The 22,426-nt window shown below is 43.6% G+C and overlaps 1 protein-coding gene across 3 annotated transcripts in view; it reads right to left on the reverse strand.

Moving 5' to 3' along the window:
• Window positions 1-22,426, reverse strand: part of zgc:113263 (uncharacterized protein LOC503753 homolog) — a 62,583-nt gene that overhangs the window by 2,474 nt on the left and 37,683 nt on the right. The window contains exons 6-25 of one of the 3 annotated variants that reach the window (XM_054752510.1): window positions 20,319-20,424; window positions 6,782-6,984; window positions 6,603-6,707; window positions 6,446-6,541; window positions 6,255-6,365; window positions 5,950-6,073; window positions 5,504-5,879; window positions 5,214-5,281; window positions 4,898-5,141; window positions 4,657-4,832; window positions 4,352-4,574; window positions 4,119-4,267; window positions 3,948-4,036; window positions 3,724-3,881; window positions 2,404-2,549; window positions 2,089-2,326; window positions 1,899-2,014; window positions 1,588-1,819; window positions 355-491; window positions 30-279 (exon numbers count right to left, since the gene is read on the reverse strand). In XM_054752510.1, the coding sequence (XP_054608485.1) occupies window positions 30-279; window positions 355-491; window positions 1,588-1,819; window positions 1,899-2,014; window positions 2,089-2,326; window positions 2,404-2,549; window positions 3,724-3,881; window positions 3,948-4,036; window positions 4,119-4,267; window positions 4,352-4,574; window positions 4,657-4,832; window positions 4,898-5,141; window positions 5,214-5,281; window positions 5,504-5,879; window positions 5,950-6,073; window positions 6,255-6,365; window positions 6,446-6,541; window positions 6,603-6,707; window positions 6,782-6,919 (3,176 nt within the window). In that variant the 5' untranslated portion in view covers window positions 6,920-6,984; window positions 20,319-20,424. Of the gene's footprint in view, window positions 1-29; window positions 280-354; window positions 492-1,587; window positions 1,820-1,898; window positions 2,015-2,088; window positions 2,327-2,403; window positions 2,550-3,723; window positions 3,882-3,947; window positions 4,037-4,118; window positions 4,268-4,351; window positions 4,575-4,656; window positions 4,833-4,897; window positions 5,142-5,213; window positions 5,282-5,503; window positions 5,880-5,949; window positions 6,074-6,254; window positions 6,366-6,445; window positions 6,542-6,602; window positions 6,708-6,781; window positions 6,985-8,075; window positions 8,405-20,318; window positions 20,425-22,426 lie in introns of those variants that run through there. The other 2 variants (XM_054752509.1, XM_054752508.1) reach the window with 2 other exon arrangements.

The following is a 22,426-nucleotide window of genomic DNA, read 5'->3' on the forward strand; positions in this document are numbered from 1 at the left end:
GGGTAAGCACGGTGTCTGCCATAACTAACTTTTCGTGGAGGAAGCCGTATTTAAGGCGCTTGATGCGAGTGTAGCACTGCTCCGTGGTCCTCATGTATCCCCGATTGCCCATCCTCTCAGAGATGAACTCAAACACGTGGCGGTTCTTCAGGCAGCCCCGTAGCGTGAGCTGGACGTTGTCCTCCCCCCAAATCTCTAGCAGGGTGCGGGTCTCCTGGTCAGACCACGGCGTCTTCCTGCTTGGGTCAGGCAGCGGGTGGCTGGTGGAGGGTTGCTCATCTAACAATGAACAACAGTGCATCGCGAGCCTTTGGGACACTTTATTGAAAGAGACTTGCTGGTGAGTGTACCTACAGATGTCTGGAAAGGTGTCTTCGAGAGGTTGCAAGATAGCTTCAGCAGAAGAACTGTCCACATCATTGGGCACAGAGTTGTCACCTAGCACCGGCGCAAGGAGATTGAAGTAGCGGAAGGCTCCAGATCGTCCATTTCTGAAAAAAAAAAAACCAACAAAAAAACAAAAACAAAAAGTAAAAAGACGGCTGTTACACTGAGTGGCAGCAACCAGCACAGTGTGCCATTACTTCAGGCCTGACTAGTTATCAGGTGCCTTAACAGTCTGATGTAGCAATGATAAACAGGAGGAAAACGGGACAAGACTAACGTTTTTACCGCCGGTCGGAGTGATGTTCCCCAAAGTACACAGAAAAGTTAGCATCCAGCTTTGATACCTTAGTTGACTTTTGTGGACATGCTCATATTTGGCAACAAGAATCAGTATGACGGAGTTTCTTCCTATAGCATGTGCATTGGAATGTGAAGAACATCTACAGTAGGGGTGTCCATAGTGTGACCCGGGGACCATTTGCAGCCAGAGGCAGTTTTTTTCATTGGCCCGTGGCACATATTTTCACAAGAATTTAAAAAAAAAAAAAAAAAAACAGTAAAAAAAAAAAAAAAGTAAAAAAATGTGCAGTAATATTACAAGAAGAAGAGGTTGTAATCTAATGATAAAACGTTGAAATTTTACAAAAACAAATATCATTTTAGTAGCATAGAGTTGAAACATTCAAGAAAAAAATCATAATATTATGAGAAACAGAAACACAACAAATAAAGTTGTACTTTTTGGAAAAAGAAAGAAAATTAAAAAATGTCAAAAGTTATATGTTACAAGAATAAAGTCATAATATTATGGGAATGAAGTCAATTACGAGGAGAAAAGAAAGAAAGAGTTGAAATAGTTGGAAAATCAAAAACAAAAATACTAGTAGAAATGGAAAAAACAGCTGCAATTTTGCAAGAATAAAATCAAAATATTGAGGGATTAAAGTCATAATATTACAAAAATAAAATGGACAAAAATTTAAGAAGAATGTTGACATGCATGGAAAATGATAATACGATTTTTCAGCTACATCACAAAGCTGAGATGCAGTTTTTTCTTGAAATATATATCACTTTTTAGCATATCTACATGTGTCGCTTTACAAAATATCAACATGGCAAAGTTGCACCTTTTCATTTTTCACTATAGAAAAAGTTTGGACACCCCTGCTCTATGGTCGTCCTCTTCACAATATGTACCTGCGGCTGTTGCAGTGCCGCCTGTAGGTCTTCTTCAGCCTTTTGATCCTGTTCTGGCACTGCTCTGCGCTTCTCGTGTAGCCGACAGCGGCCAACCTCTCTGCAATGTCCATAAATATATGCCCGTTGCGGATGCAGGTCTTCAAGCTGTGCTGTACGTCGTCTGCGGCCCAGACTTCCACCAGGGCCTCCGTCTCCTGCTCGTTCCATGGTGTGTTCAGAGTATCTGTACCTGTGGCGAGATAAACATGGCGGTTGCGATGGACAGCTTACGGAGAGGTTACAAACGTGTGAAGAGACGCTGACCGTACCTGCGTCCTGCTCTGACTGCTCGTCTTTTTCCTCATAGTCATCGAGCGAAACGACCTCCATCCCGAGTACTTGCTCCAGTTGATTGTAGAACTTATAATCTACTCTCTTTCCACATCTAAACAGGAATGTTAAGCAGGACTTCCCGCAGCACACACTCAAAGGACAACTTATTAGGTACTCAAAACTTACCTCTTCCCCTCATAGCACAGGAGAAAGTTGTTCTTCAACGACTTGACTTTCTCGTGACACTGCTCCGGGGTTTTGGTGTATCCAAGGTCGTGCATCCGTCCGGAGATTTCAGCATAAACATGCCCGTTAGACACGAAACCCCTCAGCGATCTCTGCACCTCCGCCTCTCCCCATATGTCGATCAGCACAGAGGTTTCCTGGTCCGACCACAAGGTGGCGGCTGCCGTGCTTTCCCCTTCTGACGCATAAAGGCAACATTTTGCATCTTTTTCTGCAATCACAGATGTCATTCGATTGCCAGGTGAAAAAGTGTACCTGTTTCCGTTACGGAGTCACCATTGGAGTCTTCTGATATTTCAATGGGGTCCGTCACCAGAGCGGAGGACGTCGACGGCCTCTTGTCCAGGATTTGTTCCATCAGATCAAAGAATTTGAAATTGACTTTGTCACTCCCGGTTGAGCTGCAGAGTACAGCAAAAGCCTAAGTACAGTAGAACCCGCTCAAGTTGTTGATATGGCCCACTGTTGTCTCCGCCCTCCACAGGTAACTCAAATCCTCTATTCTGATTTTTTTCCTCTCCATCTCCCATTTGTTCCTCTACTCTCTCTATCTCAACCCCACTGGTGGAGACAGACGTCTGCACCACAGAGCCTGGGTTCTGTTCAGGGTTTCTTCCATCCCCTTAAATAATATATAACGGATAAGTAAATCGAACAGTTTGTCACATGGGTGCAATGAAAATACTGTGTTAGCTTAGAAAAGTAAACAATCCCATAAACAAAATGTCATAACACTAGTAAGCGTGCAAAATACAGGACAATTTTCCAACAGGTTGTACAAAATATCAAAGACTGATCCAGATCCAGAACGGAATAATTCCGGATACTATGATCCAAAATATGAAAAAACAATAGGGGACCTTTGAAATTTTCATCATAGGAAGCCAACAAATGAAGCTATAAACATGCAACAAACACCATTACAGTATATACAGCCAAGACACCATGGAATCTGGAGTGTGTGGTATCTTCAAAAGTTATGGAGCTAGATCCAGATGAAAACCACCATTACGGAAAATGCGTTTTTTGTGAATAACTGCTGAACTAATATTGATATCATTATGAATCCAATTGCTAATGGTATGTTTTCATGGCCAGGGAATCTAAATATGTTTATAAAATAAATGTACGACTAATATTTATGGTGTAAATCACACTCTGGGGGGAACTATGGCGCGTGGCGGAGGCCTGCGCGCTCAGAGTTTGCTGATTTGTTGAAAATCTTTTGTGGTGACTAGCTAGCCAGCTAGCTCGCCTGCTACTATTTACATCCATTCTCGTCTTCAGTCATCGCAAGTTATGGAGCATGCGTGGCAATCCTTTCGCCGGCAGCCCAGGCTCTCACGTTGTTGAAAAGACTCTCTGTCAACTGATTGCTTCTCTCGCGAAACCCGGTGCACGTCTCCACAATCCATTAATCTAAAGATTTATGGCTGAGTCTTATCGATACAGGAGGGTGCTACCGGCGAAGCTTGTCAAACCCGTTATCCGGTCACATCGGTTTATCGTTCACAACCCTAGTGGGTTTCACTGTATATACATATTTTCATAAATGAACACATCAAAAGAGCCCACCTCATGCTGTCCCGACACTGCCAATAGCTGGACTTTAGCCGTTTGATTCTGGTGTGGCACTGATCAGCGGTGCGCACGAAGCCGTGGACGGCCAGTTTCTCTGATATTTCACTGAAAATGTGAACGTTGGGAGGGTAGCCTCTGGTGTTCTGCAGGATCTTAATGGAAGATGCAGAAAAATAAATGAATCACACAATGACTGTGTGGCTGTCAACACAATCTACCTGCGATTCTCCCCAGAGCTCCAGAAGAATGATGGTCTCTTTGTCAGACCACGGGACTTTCTTCCTGTCATCCTGAAGGCTGACAGACACTGAGGGGGGGAAAAAAATGCAAGATTGAAGAGCAAAAACGATACTTTGCAATTACATTTTGCTAGTTTAGTTTATCCCGACCGATGTCCTGAATGGAGCAAGAAGGAGAGTGGTTGGCTTCAGGCTCCGCTGGCGTATCATTCAGCAGCGGCGTTGACGGGTGTTCCTTCAATAAAAATCTTGCCAGTTCGTTGTAGAACTTGCACGGAACTTGCTCCAGCCCCTTCATGCTGCAAAAATAAATAAATAAAAACAATAAAGAGTCAAGGTGGAAGAAGCTTCAGTCTAAAAGGTCTTTTCATAAGTGCACATACTTGCTTTCGTAGCACTGCCTGAAATTGGATTTCAGCCTTTTGAGCCTCGTCTGGCACTGCTCAGGGGTCCTGGAGAACCCATGGGTGGCCATTTTGGTGGAAATGATGGGGAACATGTGCATGGTTCTGTTGGTTCCTTTCAGCTCCTGTTGGATCTTTTCTTCACCCCACGTGTTGATAAGGGCCAGCGTCTCAGACTCTGTCCACGGCATGTTTCTAGTTCCTTACAATAAAAATTAAAAAAACATCTATGTTTCCAATGCTCCCATTCTGAGCGGTGGGCTGACAAAATGTTGAACCCGTACCCATTTCCTGGCATGTTTGCCCCACGAACTGCAAGTCCTCATCACCATCCTGAGACTCTTCGTCATCGATAACCTCGTCTACATCGTATGTTAAGTCAGGAGCAGCAGCGGAAGCCTTTGAGCCAAGCACCCGCTCCATTTGCTCGTGGAATTTATATTCCAGTCTGGAGCTGCTCCTGAGGAAAATGTGCTTGCGTGAAGAGCAACATAAACAACAATCAGGAAGAAAAGTAATACTCACCTATTTTGGCGAAAGCCCTTCTTGAGGCGTTTGATTCGCGTTTGACACTGCTCCACTGTTCTATTGAAGCCCCTCTCGGCCATCTTCTGGGCAATCTGGACGTAAATGTGGCGGTTCTTCAGGCAGCCCTTCAAGGCCCGCTGCACACAGTCGCTGCCCCAAATGTCGAGCAGATGGTGGGTCTCGTCATCCGACCAGGGAACTTTTGTGTCGCTCACTACTGGGACAGGACCCTCACGGGAGTCTAAAAGCCCACCAGAAGGAGAAATGTAAATATCCAGCAAATCACAGCATACATGATGATTAGTACACAAACCTGTATAATCCCCCCATATGGATATTAGCGGGGATTCACCAGAATTCTCATCATCCATTGAGGAATCTCTGCAAAGGTGATTAAACAATGGTTGAAACAATGAATGTGCATGTTGTTATGAAAAGATTGCTTGATCTGCCCTAAGAAATGACATAATAAAAATATTTTTAAAAATAGCCTCGATAAATAATGTTTATTATGGTGCACTTTGATCATCTTATTTCGAGGCAAAATATGAGAGAACTGTGGTGAACAAATGTGGCTACTACTGTAGTGGTGAATTGTCTTACAAGAATGACGATGATGCTTCCGGTGGCAGCTTTGCGGGGGTCTCCACGCTGCCACTGCCGCCGCTCATCTTCCTCTTCCTGAGCAGACGCCCTCCTTTAAAGCTTTGGCCGACCAGCTCACCGGCTGCCAGCACATCTGCCTCGGTGTCGTTTGATGCGGTAAGGTCTATGGTTTCGTTGCACAGCCCCCCACTCCTCTCGTGAGAGAAGATTCTGGCTCGAGGCGGGCTGCCTGTATTGGTGGACACATGCTGCTCCGAGGGCCTTGGGTCTCTGTGGGCAGGCAAGTAGGAGGTAACGTCGGTGGCAGCTTTGGTCCCAGGAGGCAGGGACATGGAGGTGAGGATGCAGTCGTCCATAGGTAATAATCTGGGGTCTACAGAAAACCATAAAGACATGTTGATGAAAACTGACGAGGAGGGGAAGGGTTTGTAAGGCGTTTGTACCCTTCTCCTGAAAATGTCCAAGGTTTCTATGGTGTTCAAGTAGCGCCTTCATGTCCGCTGGCGGGAAAAAGGATTGTAAACAGTCGCTGAGGAAGGACGGAGCGTCTCCGAGCAAAGTGGCCAACTGAGAAAAGAGGACAGGACTCAGTCACTGAGTCTGTGAGATTTGATACAAGCAATAACGCAAGATTAGCTGCAGAATCTGATCACGTTTATTAAAGAGCTGCTCAAAAATCTGCCCGTATAAAAGCATGTTGTACTGGATGCTATTGGACTGTGCAGGTTGTGTTGCACAAACAAGGCACCTGTGTGAAGTCAGGAACTGGAAGTAGCTCCTCAAGTCTGGATATAAACTCCCACACCAGCATCTCCAGTGCGGCATCATATTTTGGCCCAAAGTATACAGGAAAGGTCTCCTAGGATGACAAAAAAATGACAGAGAAACTTAAAACGGCTTTCAGGCTGGGATATTTCAGTTTCAGAACTATTCTCTTACCTCAAAAAAGTATTTCCTTTCTGCTGGATCCTCCAGTAATGAGTGTACCAGCTCCACAAAGTTGACCTCAGACTCCTCCACCAGGTCGATGGTACTCTAGCGAACATGAAGCAGGATTAAAATGGAAGATCTGTGTATTTATTTATGTTTTGCTTACATGGTGATCTTTGGCTGTGCTGACAGGAGCTTTAATTCTATCCAGATGTGGCTGCATAGTCTGCATGTCCACTGGCTGCTCGCCTCGACACAACTCCAGAACCAGCTACAAAGAAAGATATACTTTACAAACATCGTGGATTAGTGAATAAAAAAAAGGGGTGGCTGATTGATACGGACCCTGGCCCTGAGTCCCAGGATGAGCTGAGCCCTCTGACTGTAGCTCATCAACTCGGGGACCAGCTCTGTCACCATGGTGACAAACTCCTCCAGCATACCGTAGTGGTCCACGAGTCCCTGCTGCACGACGCGCCACATTGCGGCCGAGAGCAGCTGCAAGGGCGGCGCCAGCAGGCGAAGATAATGCACTGGGAGGTCATTAGCTGGAGTGGATGATAGGGGGGAAAACATTATTTTTGTTATACTTCATTATCTGAACATGTAAACAATGCATTTTATGACTTTTTTCGTAAATAATTGCAATAATACTGTACATTGAATGCATCTTTATAAATGTATGTGTGTGGAATATGTTTGCAAGGATGCTAATTCCTCCTGAAAGAGACAATTAGCTGCAGTCTGAAGTTGCCTTATAAACAAACTAATTCATTGATGGAGCTAATTACAGTATGTCAGACAGTCCTCTTTCCTAAGTTTAAAGCGATTTTTGTGACACATGCACATGTCTTACCTATCAAATGTATCATTTCTTTTTTGGCATCACATGTGTGGATTCTGACTAACATTTGACTGGAATATCTTTGCAAGGATTTTAACTCTCCCTGAACGGCCTTTAGCTATTGTGCATCAAAAACCGGAAGTAGCCCGTCAACAAACAAGTGATGAAAACACCGCTTTGGTGTAGCTAATTATGTCACATTAGTCCTCTTTCAGATGTTTAAAGTTTTTTTGTGTTTCAGTCATCAAATACGTTGATTTTTGCATCATGTGTGGATTCTCACTAACATTTAATTGTAATATCCTTGCAAGGATGCTAATTCCTGAAAGAGTCATTTAGCGGCATCAAACCCGGAAGTTGCCCATAACCAACAAATTAACCATATGCTGGAGCTAATTATGTCAGAATCATCTTTAAACTGTTTACGCCGATTTTTTGATACACAAATTCAGTTGTCCTTTCCATCCCTTAGCATGTTGGCTAGCTAACCTGATTCAACATCCTCCTCCTCACCTGCAGGCCTGCATGCATTCACTCACAAGACAACAACATCCATCCGAAAATATGTCGTCAAAAGGTCAAATGGCAGCTGCTAATAAGCAAAAGGTGATGCTAAACAAAAGCAACACATCTCACATGCTAATTTGTGTTGTTTGCATCAGCACGCACACTAGCGGGTACGTGAACGCACCACCACCGTAACCTGGTTACCCACAAGCGTCCCAAAATGTCAACACAAATGACAAATAAGCCTCATTTGCTTGGATTGTTCTTGTAATATAAAACAACACGCACCTCTATTGCTGCCATTTTCAGCTCCTCGTTTTATTTCCATTTAGCAGCTGACTGACAAACCCGAGCAGACCCCTCACTCGGGTTGGGGAGTACGTCGAGAGGGGGCACAAAAAACGGGGCAATAATTGCCAAACTCTGCCAGTTTGTGGTGAATAAATTGGATTACTTTTTTTTTAAAAAAGCCGGAAGCAGCGTCGGGGTCTCGTTTTTGGCCTGGCAATGGGAGGAGAGACGGAACAATGGTCGCTGGTCTCATCCGCCTCAGTCCAGATCGCAGCAAAACCCCCTTTCCTGGTTGGCTGACGAAGACCGGAACGAACCAGTTGTTCCGACTTTATGACGCTAGGTGGCGACGTCGCTTCTACACTCACTTCCGGTCTGAGCAACCTCAAGAGCTGACTTCAAATTTCTATTTTTATGGTTAGTTTATGGATATTTTATTTAAAAAATACAATATATACATTAAAAAAACATTTTGTATATTCTGTGTAATTATAATTAAATAAATCATACTTGCAATGCAATGTACAGTACAACGCTAATAAGCACCCCCCCCCCAAAAAACAGAAAAGTGCCTCGTATTTTGGTATATGATTATAATAAATATTACTTTGGTGTGTGACAAGTTGCTTTATTTGCTAGTATAATGCATTTATGCTGCATTTTAATTATTGTGTTTTAAGCAACTGTGATGATTGTATTACCTCATAATTATAAATAGTATTATTTTGATGTGTGATAAGTTTATTTTATAGTGTGGCAAGCCTTGTGTTTGTGTTGTTTAGACCGTAATAAACACGATGTCTTTTTCAAAACATTGAACCAGCACTTTAGTAACATGCACATTCACTAGAGGGCGACATGTACCGTTGTTGTTGGTGCTTTTAATCACTGCGACCGTAAATGGGCCTGTGACCAGTGCAAAACCAAACCTATAACTAACAAACACCCTCTCATCAAAGTCGCTATTCTGAACAGGCACTCGTGCATTTCAATGAGTTTCTAATTAGCAGGCGCAGTGAGACTTTTTTTCTCCACTGACAGATTGACGGAGTCCTTGTAGCAGATTGCTGCAAATCACCTAATTAAGAAACAAACACAAACACTTACTGCTTTTTAATGATGATTATTTGGCCTTTATTGCATTTTTTTTCCAGAGAGGCGAGAGTGCAAAAGAGGATTATTGCTGATGAAATGCGTTGTTTAACCTCACAATTAAATGCGTTGTTTAACCTGTCCAGCATGTTGAAATGTGTCCACCATGAGTGTAACTGTGGGGTTTTCAAAGTGTGGCACAACGATCCCCCCCCCCCAGTTCAGGGGCCTCCCCTACTCCCTAAAAATGATTTTTCTGGAACATATTTTGTGTAGTTAGGATAGAGTAGATCCTTGCCTATTTGCGCTTCTGTATTCGTTCCCCACACATTCATCGCAAAAGAGTAACATTTGTAATGTTTTATTCACAGAAAAGTCACCCATTTGTGCATTTTGTTCCCGAAAATTTGCCTTTTTTTGCAGGAAATCCATCTCATTTACCCTTACTTGGTTAGAATTTATAAGTAATATTAAAGCATCACATGTACAACAGAATCATACAGAATACAGCACGTGTGCAATGACAAGTGCTAAACGTTTGCCAGTAGGTGGCAATATAACATGTCAAGACAAGCAGATGATGGCTTGCATGTAGCCAATGGCTTTTTACCCTGTACACTACTTCCTACTGATTGACTGACGATGCTTGTGGCGCCTTCGTTCATCATTGTCATTATGGTAAGGCACAGGAAATGTCATCATCGTTATCATCTTTCGTTATCATTCATTCGCGGCGAGTACCTATACATTTTACAATTTAAAAAGCGTTTAATAAGTGTCAGGCATATTAGTATCTTAGTATCTGAAATAGGTATGTTTAGGGCTTTTTAAAGGTGCGTCCATTATTCGCTGTACTTGAACTTTCTCAGGGGTCTTGGAACGTAACCCATGTGAAAAGCAGGGATCTACTGTACGTTGTTTCCGAAGGAACTAAAATACCATTTATTTTGCCTTGAAACGTAACTGAAGCTAGCTTAGCAGGTTTGAAATGGATGCTTTTTCTTATTTTGTTAAGCTGCTGCACCTCCGCTGAAGTCCCCAAGGAGAGGCCCTTGAAAAACCCCTGATCTAACTAACTAACATAACAAACAATTTAAGTTGGGAGTCACTTTTTGGTGGGAGGTTGTTGTTTACCAAGAATTACAGTAATCCCTCCTTTATTGCAGTCAACTGGTTCCTGGCCTGACCGCGATAAGTGAATTTTCCGAAGAATTCCCTATAAAAGGAATATTTCCGTAGTTATGGCATAGAAAACCCGTTTACAATCTTCTAAATACATTTTTTAAATATTTTTAGAGCCATCTACACATGAAATAACACCCACATAGTCATCTTTACAGTTGTATTACCGAATATAGCGGATATAATCAGAAAAAATAAGCCATTTAAGACAGTTTACCTTGAGTTGTAGCCTGTCATGGGCTATGGCCCCAATGGTAACCCGTCTTATGATTATGATTATGATTATTATTATGCTATTTTCTCATTGTGCCTGTTGTGAGATAAATTAAACCTGCAATAAAAGCCGCTTGTTCAAGTCTGGTGCTTGGGTGGTGGTCTCATCGAACAATTCCTGACACCTAGTGACCAATGTAGAACACTACAGTCACAAGTTGGTGGTCTTATTTGTATTTTAGCTCATTTAGCCATTTTTATGCTTGAAAATGCTTAATTTGGCCAAAAATACATACAATTTGCTTAGCTATGCATATTTTTTACTTATAATAAACCGTAGTCAACCACAAAACAGCAAACATTCATGAATGAATGAATGTTTGAAAAACCCGCAATAGACTGAGAGGGCGATGTTCGAACCGCAATGTAGCGAGGGTATTTGTGTAAATACGTGTAAGATGACGCGTTATTAGCAAAGGATGGTTAGCTCAGCTAAGCATGATTACTGGCATCACTAAATCAATTCCAGGGGTGTCCAAAGTTTGGCATGGGGGGGGCATTTTCAGCCCACAGCTCCTTCTTGTTGTGTCTCTCAAGGCATATTCTAAAAATAAAATGAATTTTGAATGAAATATATTATTAGATATGAGACAAATTTGCTCTGTCAGTCACCTATAACACAAATCTGTTGTTGTGGTTGACAGCTTGGCATATACTGTATTGACCTACACTGGATTGCTTTTAGCATCTTTAACGCACAAAACGTATCAAAGTGTCCACCGGCATTCTTCAATTTTTCTGTATGCCGCCCTCGGTGGGAACATTTGGACACCCCTGCTATACACTAATGAACATATTTCCCCGGGCGCCGCACTACCTTCAACAATAGTGGCACATCCTCTGCTGCTGTGCTGGAGTAAGTTAATGCTGCGGGGAAATGAGTGACATCCTGCAGCAGTAAAGTAGACAGTGTAATAACACTAATCACTTAGTGGAGTTCATTTACAGCGCTAAAACAAAGGTCAGTGACATCTCATCCTCTCAGGATGTCTCATGGATATGAGGCAGTGTTTACTGGTGAGCCAAGCCTTGAGGACAGGGGACATGCGCAGCTATTTGGTATGTATGGGAGCACGCGGCCTAGGACTTGGCACCAGACGCCGGACAGGTGGGATGCACAGCCAGCCAAAGTCCCTTAACTTATTCAAGGGGGGCGGAAAGTGTGTGCATGTGGTAATTACTTTTTTGTGTATTTGTGTGTGTGTGTGTGTGTGTGTGTGTGATTAGTGACGAGTGGCGGGTGGAGGAGCTTGTCAGAAACTATCTGCCCATCTCATCTCATCATAGCCGTTCTGGCGGATTCCCTCGATGGCTCAACAGCCAGACGCTGCCGCTGCCGCCACGCCGCTGTCAATCGGACCGTCAACGCCTGCAGAAATCAATGCCAATCTCCCTCGCTTGCTATTTTTAGCGCAAGCTCAGCCCACGGGGTCTTTGATAAGGATGGCTACCTCACTCTTTTTTTCCCCTTCAGATGAGCACAAGCCCTTCCAACCTCTTTCGTCTGCCCTGTTGATGAGAGGCGATAAGAGACAAGATGGAGCTAAAAGCCTGCTGCTCTGACGGCGCTTTTACGGTGGAGATTGATGAGCGGACACCTACTATATGTCCTACAAGTTGTAGTTTGGGACGGGACTGCATTTCAGCTTTCACTTTTGTCCCAAGCAGTGACTCTAAAATGTACTCACGTAGAGTTCACTTCTCGTGACGCATCTGCGACAGATTGTTGCGCAATACCAAGAGGTCACAGGTGTGAACCCCTGTGACACGGCGTTTGGCAAACAGCTGCGGGCCGTACCCTTCAGACTAAAGTAGCACTTTAAGAAGTTCTTATGATGGTACTATGTGGACAAAAGTCTTGGGACTAGGTCACGTCGTATAGAGAAAAAATATATACTGATAACCTACTGACCTCCATAGAAGACGACCAGCCTTTTTAAAGGCCTTTTTTTGGACGCATTTTTTAAAAAAACAAAATCAATCTATTTAAAATCATATTTCATGAATCAGAAACCCTTCTGTTAAGTGCTGCGTGCAAGATGCACATTTTGGTGCAGTTCACGCTGGTATCTTTGTCATGGGACGTGAAGGCGCCACTGGTAAAAGCACGTGCATATACTCAGGACTTGATCGGGCAGCTTTTGTTATATATTATGTGACGAAATGCAAATTTTCCATAAGAAAATGCTTTCTGCTGGGTTGACTGCGTCGGTTATTTGCACATTCTGCTTGGACATCACGGAAAGCTTTTAAAAATATGCCTTTAAACAGTGCTGTTGCTGCACGTACAAACGTCTAGATCCCGAATATAAGACCACCTGTCTTTTTCAGACTGTTTTCGAGGGAAAAAATACTGACTTACAGTATGTCTGTATATCTTCACCTTTAAATGCAATCACCTTTAAATCCACCTGTGTTACAGGTGACAAAGCAACAAAATATTAGAGCAGAACTCACTTATGTCAACACCCCTCGACGTCAGTGCTGATAATGCTAAACGTTTGCGAGATCTCACAAAAGTTTTCTGTTATCTCGCAGAAGTTATTGCATTATCTCGCAAAAGCTTGGTAATATATATTTTTTTTACCCATCAAAATGATTTTCCCCCATGTCCCCTCGGGCCTCCGTACTTCTAAGACCCATTTTTAGAGTCATTTATTTGTAATAAGCTGAAAAACATTTGTGTTCTTACCGTTTGTTTACTGTACGAGCAGCCTTTCCTTCTCCAGGAAAAGTTCTGATACTTTGTTGTAAAAGTCTGATCCCCTCCTGGTGAGTTTGGGCAAATAATCCTCTATCTTGGCAGTCATATTCATTGATTCATTTAGCACAGGATCAAAATATACTGAATGCACTTGATTTTCTGCGAGCACGCCCCTTCAGGATGCTGTGGTACTGCAAGTGCCTCCCGTATGACATTTCTATGTGTATTTTATTGTCGTATGACATTTTTATGTGTATTTTATTGTCTGATTAGCAAGGATAATGTCACCACACTTACTGTATATTAAAGACATTACGCAGGCTGTAGAAAGTCATGGTGTATAATAAGTGTTTCTGCAAGATGATATTATTGGCACCATGCTGACAAACAGAAACTGGCAGGCACCACGAGCCAATGCAGTGTGCACTCAATGACGATAGGCAGGGCTTGTGCACGCTCACGGTGGCCTCACCTCAGGTTTCTTCCCCGTATTTGACCAGGAAATCTGCAAATCCAGCCATTTTTACTGAAGAAAATGTTCAAAACAAGTGGAACCGTACAGAAAACACGTTTATAATACAGTTCAATGGACAAATATTGAGATTTATTTTATGTTATTATTCTTTTTTGTATTTTTCATCATGACAGGTGAGCCTCGCCTGACCGCACGTCTCTTGAGTCTCTCACTATCTCTGCTGCAACCTGATGATGACACCCTAAGGCAGGGGTGCCCAAACCCTTTCCACCGAGGGCCGCATACTGAGAAATCAAAAGACGTGGGAGCCACTTTGAGATTTTACAAAGCGTATTATGGACGTTTTCTCTTTACATTGCATTTTTTTGCTAATTTTTCCATTTAATTTGTTTGTTTTTTTTACAATGTTGCAACTATATTATGACAGGACGCACGGTGGCCTCACAGTCAGGAGACCGTGGGCTCATATCTTTGTTGGAACATCTCTGTTGTCCCACATTCCAAAAAATATGCATGCCAGATTAACTGGAGACTCTAAATTGTTGTCCATGTGAGTGTGAATGATTGTTTGTCTATACGAGCCCTGCGACTGGCTGGCGACCAGTGCAGGGTGTACCCCGCCTCTTGCCCGAAAAGACTGCTGGGATAGGCTGCAGTATACCCAGGAACCCGTGAGAACAAGCGGTACAGAAAACGGATGGATGGATGGAACATCATGACTTCATCCCAAAATATTTTGATTCTTTTTTTTCTTTCATATTACAACTTCATGTATCAAAAATATATCCCCCCCCCTCATAATATAACAACTTTATTGTTGTTTTTTCTTGAAAGATTACCACTCCTTTTCTGAATATTACAACTTTATTCTGCTAATACTGTATTTGGACTATTCTCGTGAAATGACGGCTATAGACGTGCTTGTGAGTTGGAGATACATAATAGAGTCGGAATTGCACTGCTGTTGATGTGTTTAGGTCAGAACAAAGTTATAAAAGAGCGTCAGACTCTGTGGGGACGCTTTCGTGCCTCCGTGTGCTGTCATAACAGAGAGGGGCGGCCTGACACGATGCGCTAATGAAATAAATGAGTTACCAGTGCTATTTTTGACAGCCCTAATAATAACACAGCAGACTAGGACTCGATGAGTTGTTCGATACAGACAGGTTACCGACGTAAGCGAGTTCCACTGTAGCATCAGTGTGATATCTAACATTTCTTACTGTATACTTGTTTTTCCGGTGCTTTGTTTCTTCCCAACTGTGTTTTGACTCTAATAGCCAACATCGCATTTCATTTGCCACCCATCACACATTTATTTTTTTGTGTTTGGCATGAGCGGAGTCAAACATTTTCCCTCTAATTGGATGTTTTTGTGGATGCCGGATTAATCAGCCGCGGGGTGTTTAATGTTGTTTGGGCAGCTGAGAGGTAATACAGCCAAGCTATTAACATATCATTAAAGAGTCTTAAGCACTGTTAATTGCAGCCAGAACGCTGACGCTACAGTCTCATTAAGAGTGGATGCGGGGAGGTGTGTTGTCGTGGCGGTGGCGGCTTTCTCAAGTGAGATGTGGAGGGAAATGTGTGCAACTCAGCAGACGGCTGTCACGCTGGGATGTCCGCAGGTTATACTCTTGGCAGCTTGCAGGAAAGAGAAGTTGCACAGAATTGTGCTTGTATCACCGCTTCACCGTGAGTGCTGCTCCGAATGCAAGTGGCCTACTAGATTGGATCGTGCAGGTGTCTTAGTGAGTGTAGATGGTGTTAAAAGTAAAATATCCTTTTATTATTTGTGCGTCCTAACCGTTTCCCTCAGCCTCATCTGTGTCAATATTTGACCATCTTTGCAGTTTAATTACAGATTCCCTTTCTGCGCAAATTTCAGGGATTATCCAATTATCGCCTGCGTGCCGACAAACACGAGGGTCTCTTTGCCTTTCAGTAATTGGAACGAGGAGCGGCGCGAGCACTCAAAGGAGAGGCCTATCACTAAGAATTATTGAACAGAGATAGACAAGGGGAATGTGCAGTTTGCTTTGCTTGTGGATTTCCTCTGATTTCATCAGAAAAGAGAGATGGTGAGGGCAATTCTCCCTGCAATGTCCAGATGGTGCGTTAAGGCAAGCTTTGTGGCCTGAAATGCCCCAGACAAGAAAAGCAAAGACTCTTCTCAGAAATCTCACATCTCAGCATTGTCTGCGATCATGTAGTGCTGATTAAAGACGTCTTTATTATTTAACGAGTGCAGATTTAGTGCACCCATCAACATGGCAGCTCTGATTCACATGAATTATTGTATGTGTTTCTTATAAAACAGTGAAACCTTGGTTTTCGTACACCTTACTTTTCATATGATTGAACTTTTTGGGGCCATTTTTGGCAGAATTTTATCCCGGTTTTCATACACCGTCTCATTTTTTGTACGGAAAAACACTGCGCGTAACGGAGTAGTCCTTTGGCAGTATTACAGTGGTACCTCGGTTAACATCCGCCTCGATTTGCACGTTTTTCGGCTAACATCCAAAATTTAACCGCCTGGTTAGCGTGCAATGCGGCACGTGGTTTGTTTACGCAGCCATCTTGGATCATGCATCCAAACCGAAATCTCACAATACTTGCTTCACACTTTACTACGGCAGCCTGTAAGGCACAAACACGTAAGGCATTCGGAATCAAGGGCCCGAACAATGGACCCTCGGCGCTGACGACTCCTGCCCGTGCATTTTTTTCATTGACTGTGACAAACTCTAAATAAGCCTCTATGAGAAGCCACAAAGAAAGCTGCGAGTTACAGCAACTTTCCAAAGAGGATGAAGACCACTACTGAATTCGAGAAGGAAGTCATCACAAAGTTCAAAGATGGCATCCGTGTTGCCGATCTCGTCAAGATGTACTGGAAGCCCTCATCAACAATAAGTAACATCCTGAAGAATAACAACGTAATCAAGTGATCTGACGTTGCGAAACAGAGACCACACACCATTGAAGATGTTCAGAAGTTGTTGCTGGTGTGGATCAATGGAAAACAGCTAGCAGGAGACACAGTTTCCGAGGCAAGGCTGCTGAGTGCGGATATAACGATGAAAACGCCTGCAACGAGTGAGTCTGTTGACTAATTTAAGGCGAGCAGAGGCTGGTTTGAACATTAAAAAAAAACAAACAGGCATACGCAGCGTTGTTAGGCATGGCGAGCCTGCAAGTGGACAAATGTGCCTCCAAACTCCCCCATCCCTTCTCTTTCGGGTTGTTGTTTGGCAAGGGTGTCCACTACAGGTGGCATGATGTTAAATGTTCATATATCACGCTTGTGGCATTGTGCCGTTTTTTTTTTTTTATGTAAGTGTAAGTGTGCATGTTAAAAATTCATTAACAGACCTCTCTGCGTAGCTTTTTTGTGCCACATGAGTGCAGTGACAGTTAAAAAAGGGATTCCCCTGCAAGCATAATGTCCTCTCCTCCCCGTCCCTCTCTGCAAACCTCCACACCAGCCCTTCTCTGTCTGGTGGCTGTCTGCAAAGACAGGTAAATAAAGGTAAAAGTGATGATAAATGTCCAGTTGTCCTAAAAGTGATGATGAATGTTCAGTTGTCCATTCATTGGTCATTTGTAATTACTTTTGCATCTTTTTCTGCCTGTAAAACTATAATTATTGTCTACACAATGTGTTTTGTGTTCAAATTTTTGTGTCTGGAACGGATTAGTTGGATTTACACAATTTTCTATGGGAAAAAAGTCGGACCTGCTGGAACGGCTTAATGACGTTAAGCAAGGCACCACTGTATTGTGCAACTGCTAAATAACCCACCATGGGGCCAAAGAAAGTTGCGAGTGCCAGCATTTTGATCAAGAAGGTGACACTGTTGAATTCAAAAAACGGCCAATTATAAAAGTGGCATACACGAGGTTCAGCAAGTCCGCATCAACAATAAGTTACATCCTGGTGAAGAAAGACGAAATGAAGGACGCTAATAGGGGTAAATGCGTTAACTTCTCATTGACAAGTCCTTATGGAGTGCAAATCTTCAATGAAGGTCATTTATATTTATTTCTCATTGTGTTCTGTATAAAATATCCTCTTTAAAATGTATTTTTTGTTAATATTTTTGCGTTCATTGGATTTACATGATATATTCTGGCAAAAATTGCTTCGCTTTTCGTACATTTCGGTTTTCCACTGACTTTTTGAAACAGATTACTGAAGAAAACGGAGGTTTCACTGTAAACCCATGCACTCTAGTGCAAGTGCGTGACATTTTGTGGGCCAAAACAAAAAGCAAAACGACACAGTTTGAGTGACAAATGAAACAAGAGATATGCAGCAGGTTGAATAGGCATCGTTCATGTTTTATTAAACAGCAGCTGACATTACAAACGGCAACAAATGAAGCGGAGAACACAAAAGGGCATTATTTATTACAGGCAAATCAAAGCGGGGCCCACAGGGGGGTTTTGATACTGTAGCATATGCAAACCACTGTACACAAACACATCGCACGTTGATGGTATAGTTGTGTGTCATGTGGCCTTCAGCCGCCTGATTAAAAACCAGCGCACGCCTGTCAAAATATCTTATTTTTCACAGTGTTTTGACATTTTTAAGTCAAAAGCACCGTTGGATCGTAAGCGAGGGGAAGAAAAGGCGCACACACCCGCTGGCAAAGCAGAGGACAGCTCCAATCAATCATGTGTTATTTTAAATACGTTCTTTCCAAGAAAAGCTTGCATTCCCACCTTTAGATTCCCATAGACCCCTGCTGGTCCACAATCGAATGTACTCGCTTTCGGCTTCCTCTGCTCTGGTATTCTCTCAGACCTCCTCGAAAAAGAGGACCTGAAAAATAAATTTAACCGATAATGCAAGCGAAAAGAAACTTCCCATCCCGCCCACTGAATATTAGATCACAACAACGCGCAGTGCTGAATAAATCATTAAACCCCAGCAGAGCATATCTATTGAAATGTCTTCTTGAATAATAATCACACCTTGTATCCGTGCAGAAGTAATGTCACACAATTGGAAGCATGTGTTAAACCGGTGTAATATAAGGGATTCATAATTCAGCTTTTTGCCTCACGACAACAGCATGTTTAGGCTTTATTCAGATTGATGGGCTGAGGGTGGCGGGCTGGTGGGCGACACCAACAGACAGTTGACATTTAAACCCGAATCCCATTGCAGCGAGGCTGAATCAACAAGAATGGGATCATTTGAATTTTAATTGGTTGGTAAAGAACTCAGCTAAAGGCTGGTTTTAAGGGAATAAGGGACCTTGTGGAGGAGGACTGAAACCAAACTTTTTATTGGACGTGAGACCTACTTTTGTTTAATAATGAGGACTTTCCATTTTGTGTTTGGACGCAGAAGGATACCAGAATGATGCATAAAGGGGACATGCATGCATTTAAACAAAAGAACTACTTTGTGATGCTAAATGTTGGCTGCATCCTGCGATTGGGTGTTGCGCTGAGGGGTCACCGCGTGTTTAGTGGCTTCTGCTCCTACATGAACCCATCTACCATCACGTAGGAATAAAAAGCCATAAGACACAACAGCAATCTCACAGGGGAGAAGAGGAGAGTGGGGGCAAAAGGGAGAAGGAAGCTGATTTATGCTTGCCAGTGCTCATTTTAATAGTGAAATTGGCCATTGGGGCCTGTGAGGATTGAGCCCGAAGAACTCCACCTGGCAACAAATAACCAGGAAAACGTATCCTATCCAATCTATTGCTCGCTAGGTGACTTGTCTTTGTACTTTGATAATATCACACAAAAATGCCACTGGAAAGGAGGGAGGGCTTGTGCAATCAGGCGGCAGGTTGAAGAAGCGTGGAAAAAAGGCAGGAAAAAGAGAGAGGGACATCCCTGGAGAGCAAGAAGACAATGACGGTTGTGCACAGAGTGGACCTTGCATCATTCGCGGCTAACCCACAGGTTGTAGTATGACAATTTGCTGATGAGCGCGAGGAGATGAATATGTATTTTATTATTAGAAGTAAACGACATTGGCTATGCTTGAAACAAACCGCACACAAACATCCATCTGCTGTGCTTCCTCACGATAAATATCTACCCCTTATAACCGGACGTGCTTCCATGCTAATAGCCACTTCACGGCGTATGAAATGTCTCCCGCAACAGATAGGCAGCCACGCCTTTTTTGCGAGCTGAGGGGTTACAGTGCGAGGCGCGAGCCAGGCACGTCCAGATAAATATGTATGACTGCGACGCTGTAGGTTCTCCTGCTTTGTATGCTAATGATCTTATACAAGTTTAATAATGCCACTGCGGTGCACCGGGGGTGGGGAGATGGAGTGCGGACGGTGGGGGTCGTTGTGGGCCGCGGCGGGGCCTCGTAAGACGTGACTGGTGAGGTAACAGTGCATAGGTAAGCCTGTCTCCTCCTGCATACTGTAGTTTTGATGTGTCTTAAAATCCGACCAGCCACACTGTTACATTTCTCATTTAATTCCACATAGAAAACCTCCAATGTCATTACATTAAGGATACCTACCAGTTGGTGGCACTTATCCATACACACCTCCATGCAGGTGAGTCTAAACAGGCATAGATGTTTTCCTTGTATCTTTCTTGCTTTGGTCATCACATCCTGGTGGATCCTGCGCCAGAACAACAACAACAACAAAAAACAGCAGTTAGACTTGTAGCGCTGAAGAATAACCGTCAATGTGAGACAACGCTAACTCCAACAGCGACTTCAAAGATAAAACCCGCGGCTAACAGCTCCACAGCGCCGTTAACCACAAACCAATTACATCCCTTGTTGAGCAGCGACTACGTATTGATGAGCGCTCCTCCGCCGAGTTGAAAAGAGTTGACAGCTTGTTAAGCCGGCGTTGAAGCCGTGACACCTTCATAAGACCTTGCCCTCCTCGGGTGCAAGTTCAGCTTTGACTTTATCGTGGTCTGGCGCATAGTTTTGGGCCAACACCTCGCACAATGAGCTGTGACATCTCCATTGAACAATGATGGATCACGCTGCCGGGCCGAGCGGCTGTTTGAGAGGCGGATCGCTCAGGAGTCGAGCTCTAAAAGCCCAATCATGTGATGAATGGTCTATTTACTTCACAGATGAGGACAGGCTTGCATAAAAGACGGAACGTGTGGTTCGCCACCTTGAAGCGGGAGATTGGGGGGAAGAATGCGATCGATTGAAAAGAAGACGTTATTGTACAATGGAAAGCCGGAGTATCTCATACTACAGTCGAACTCTCTTATCTCACCGCCGCTCGGATTGGCTGACTCACGTTGAATCCGAAACTAACCAGTCCTGGCACATCTACTTTGGCTAGAGACACAAGGATGATGGGTGATAACAGAAGATTTGTCAACCTAAAGCAGTTTCAGACGTTTGTGAATATTCTTATTTTGATTTTTCTGTTTTGAAACGTTATTGTAGCGACGGGAGTATTGTGTATGGTTCTGAGCTGTGATTCAGGGGTTAGGCTATAGGGGGCAGTGGCATTGCCTGCTAGTTAGAGCCAGACCAAGGGAGAAGAAGAGTTTAAATAGAAGAGAAGAAGCGATAGTAAACTTGTTTCGGGAACTCGATTCTAGTAAAGAGACGGGCTAACTCTTCAGGTGAAGACTTTGCGGTCTACCTGCTGCTCAAAGAGGAAGAGCACTCTTTTGAGGACAAACATGTACACATTCTGGACAGAGAAGGCAGATGGTTTGAAAAAGGAGTGAGGGAAACCATCTACGTTAAGGTTGAGAAGCCATAGCTGAACAGACACTTGTCTCCCATGTACAATGCTGTCCTTTCATCCCTTCCTAAAAGATTCACTCATTTAGCCTCGAACGAATAAGTTGGGTCCGTGACCATCATTACGTCTGAATGGAATGCTAACGAAGGTGATACCACCCAAACAACCATCGTTGGCGGGCAGAGGCCCCCGTTGTATCCTAATGACCGCCATTTGACACAACAAAAGAGCAAAACCATTCCTGTCTGGACAAGCCTCCTCCTTTAGGGGATAAATACGCTGGATCTTGCACCAAGTTCTCAGACTAGAGATGTCCTATCTAGTCTGACTAGCGTTTCTCCCACCTAGTCTTTGAGCATGAACTGATGAAGCCTGCTCGGATGAGGGCAAAACGTCTTCTGAGACAACCTCAACAGTCCAGTCGCGATCGATTCAATGCCCTGAGAATGATCTAATAGAGCTGCTACGGTGTCTCCACTACGACTGGCATCCACTGTTTATGCATCTACAGTCCAGTCGGCGAGGAGGAGGCCAAAGAAGTTGAGAGCGAGTTGACAATACGCACCATCCATAATTGATGGCCAATAGAGGTCGCCGCATTACATCTGATGGATCTGCAGATTGGCTTTCGAGGAAGAAGTAGCTGGTGAACAGATGTAGGGTGGCGCATCAGAGAGGGATGGGGTTGCCTGTGATCGTTTCCACCCCGCGGTGAACAAAATAGCCCTCATATATCCCTGTAATCTGCATTAGCCGTGGAGCACCAGCCAGGAGACAGCACAGAGGGGGATGAGTAATGGGGCTACTGCTGATTTGGCAGGCCTATATTACACCTCAAAATCCAATTGGCGAGAATATGAAATGTTGCAAATGAGCATGCGTCCGCCCCCTGAAC

Source organism: Dunckerocampus dactyliophorus, chromosome 15 (assembly GCF_027744805.1).
Source record: "Dunckerocampus dactyliophorus isolate RoL2022-P2 chromosome 15, RoL_Ddac_1.1, whole genome shotgun sequence".
Lineage (NCBI taxonomy): Eukaryota > Metazoa > Chordata > Actinopteri > Syngnathiformes > Syngnathidae > Dunckerocampus > Dunckerocampus dactyliophorus.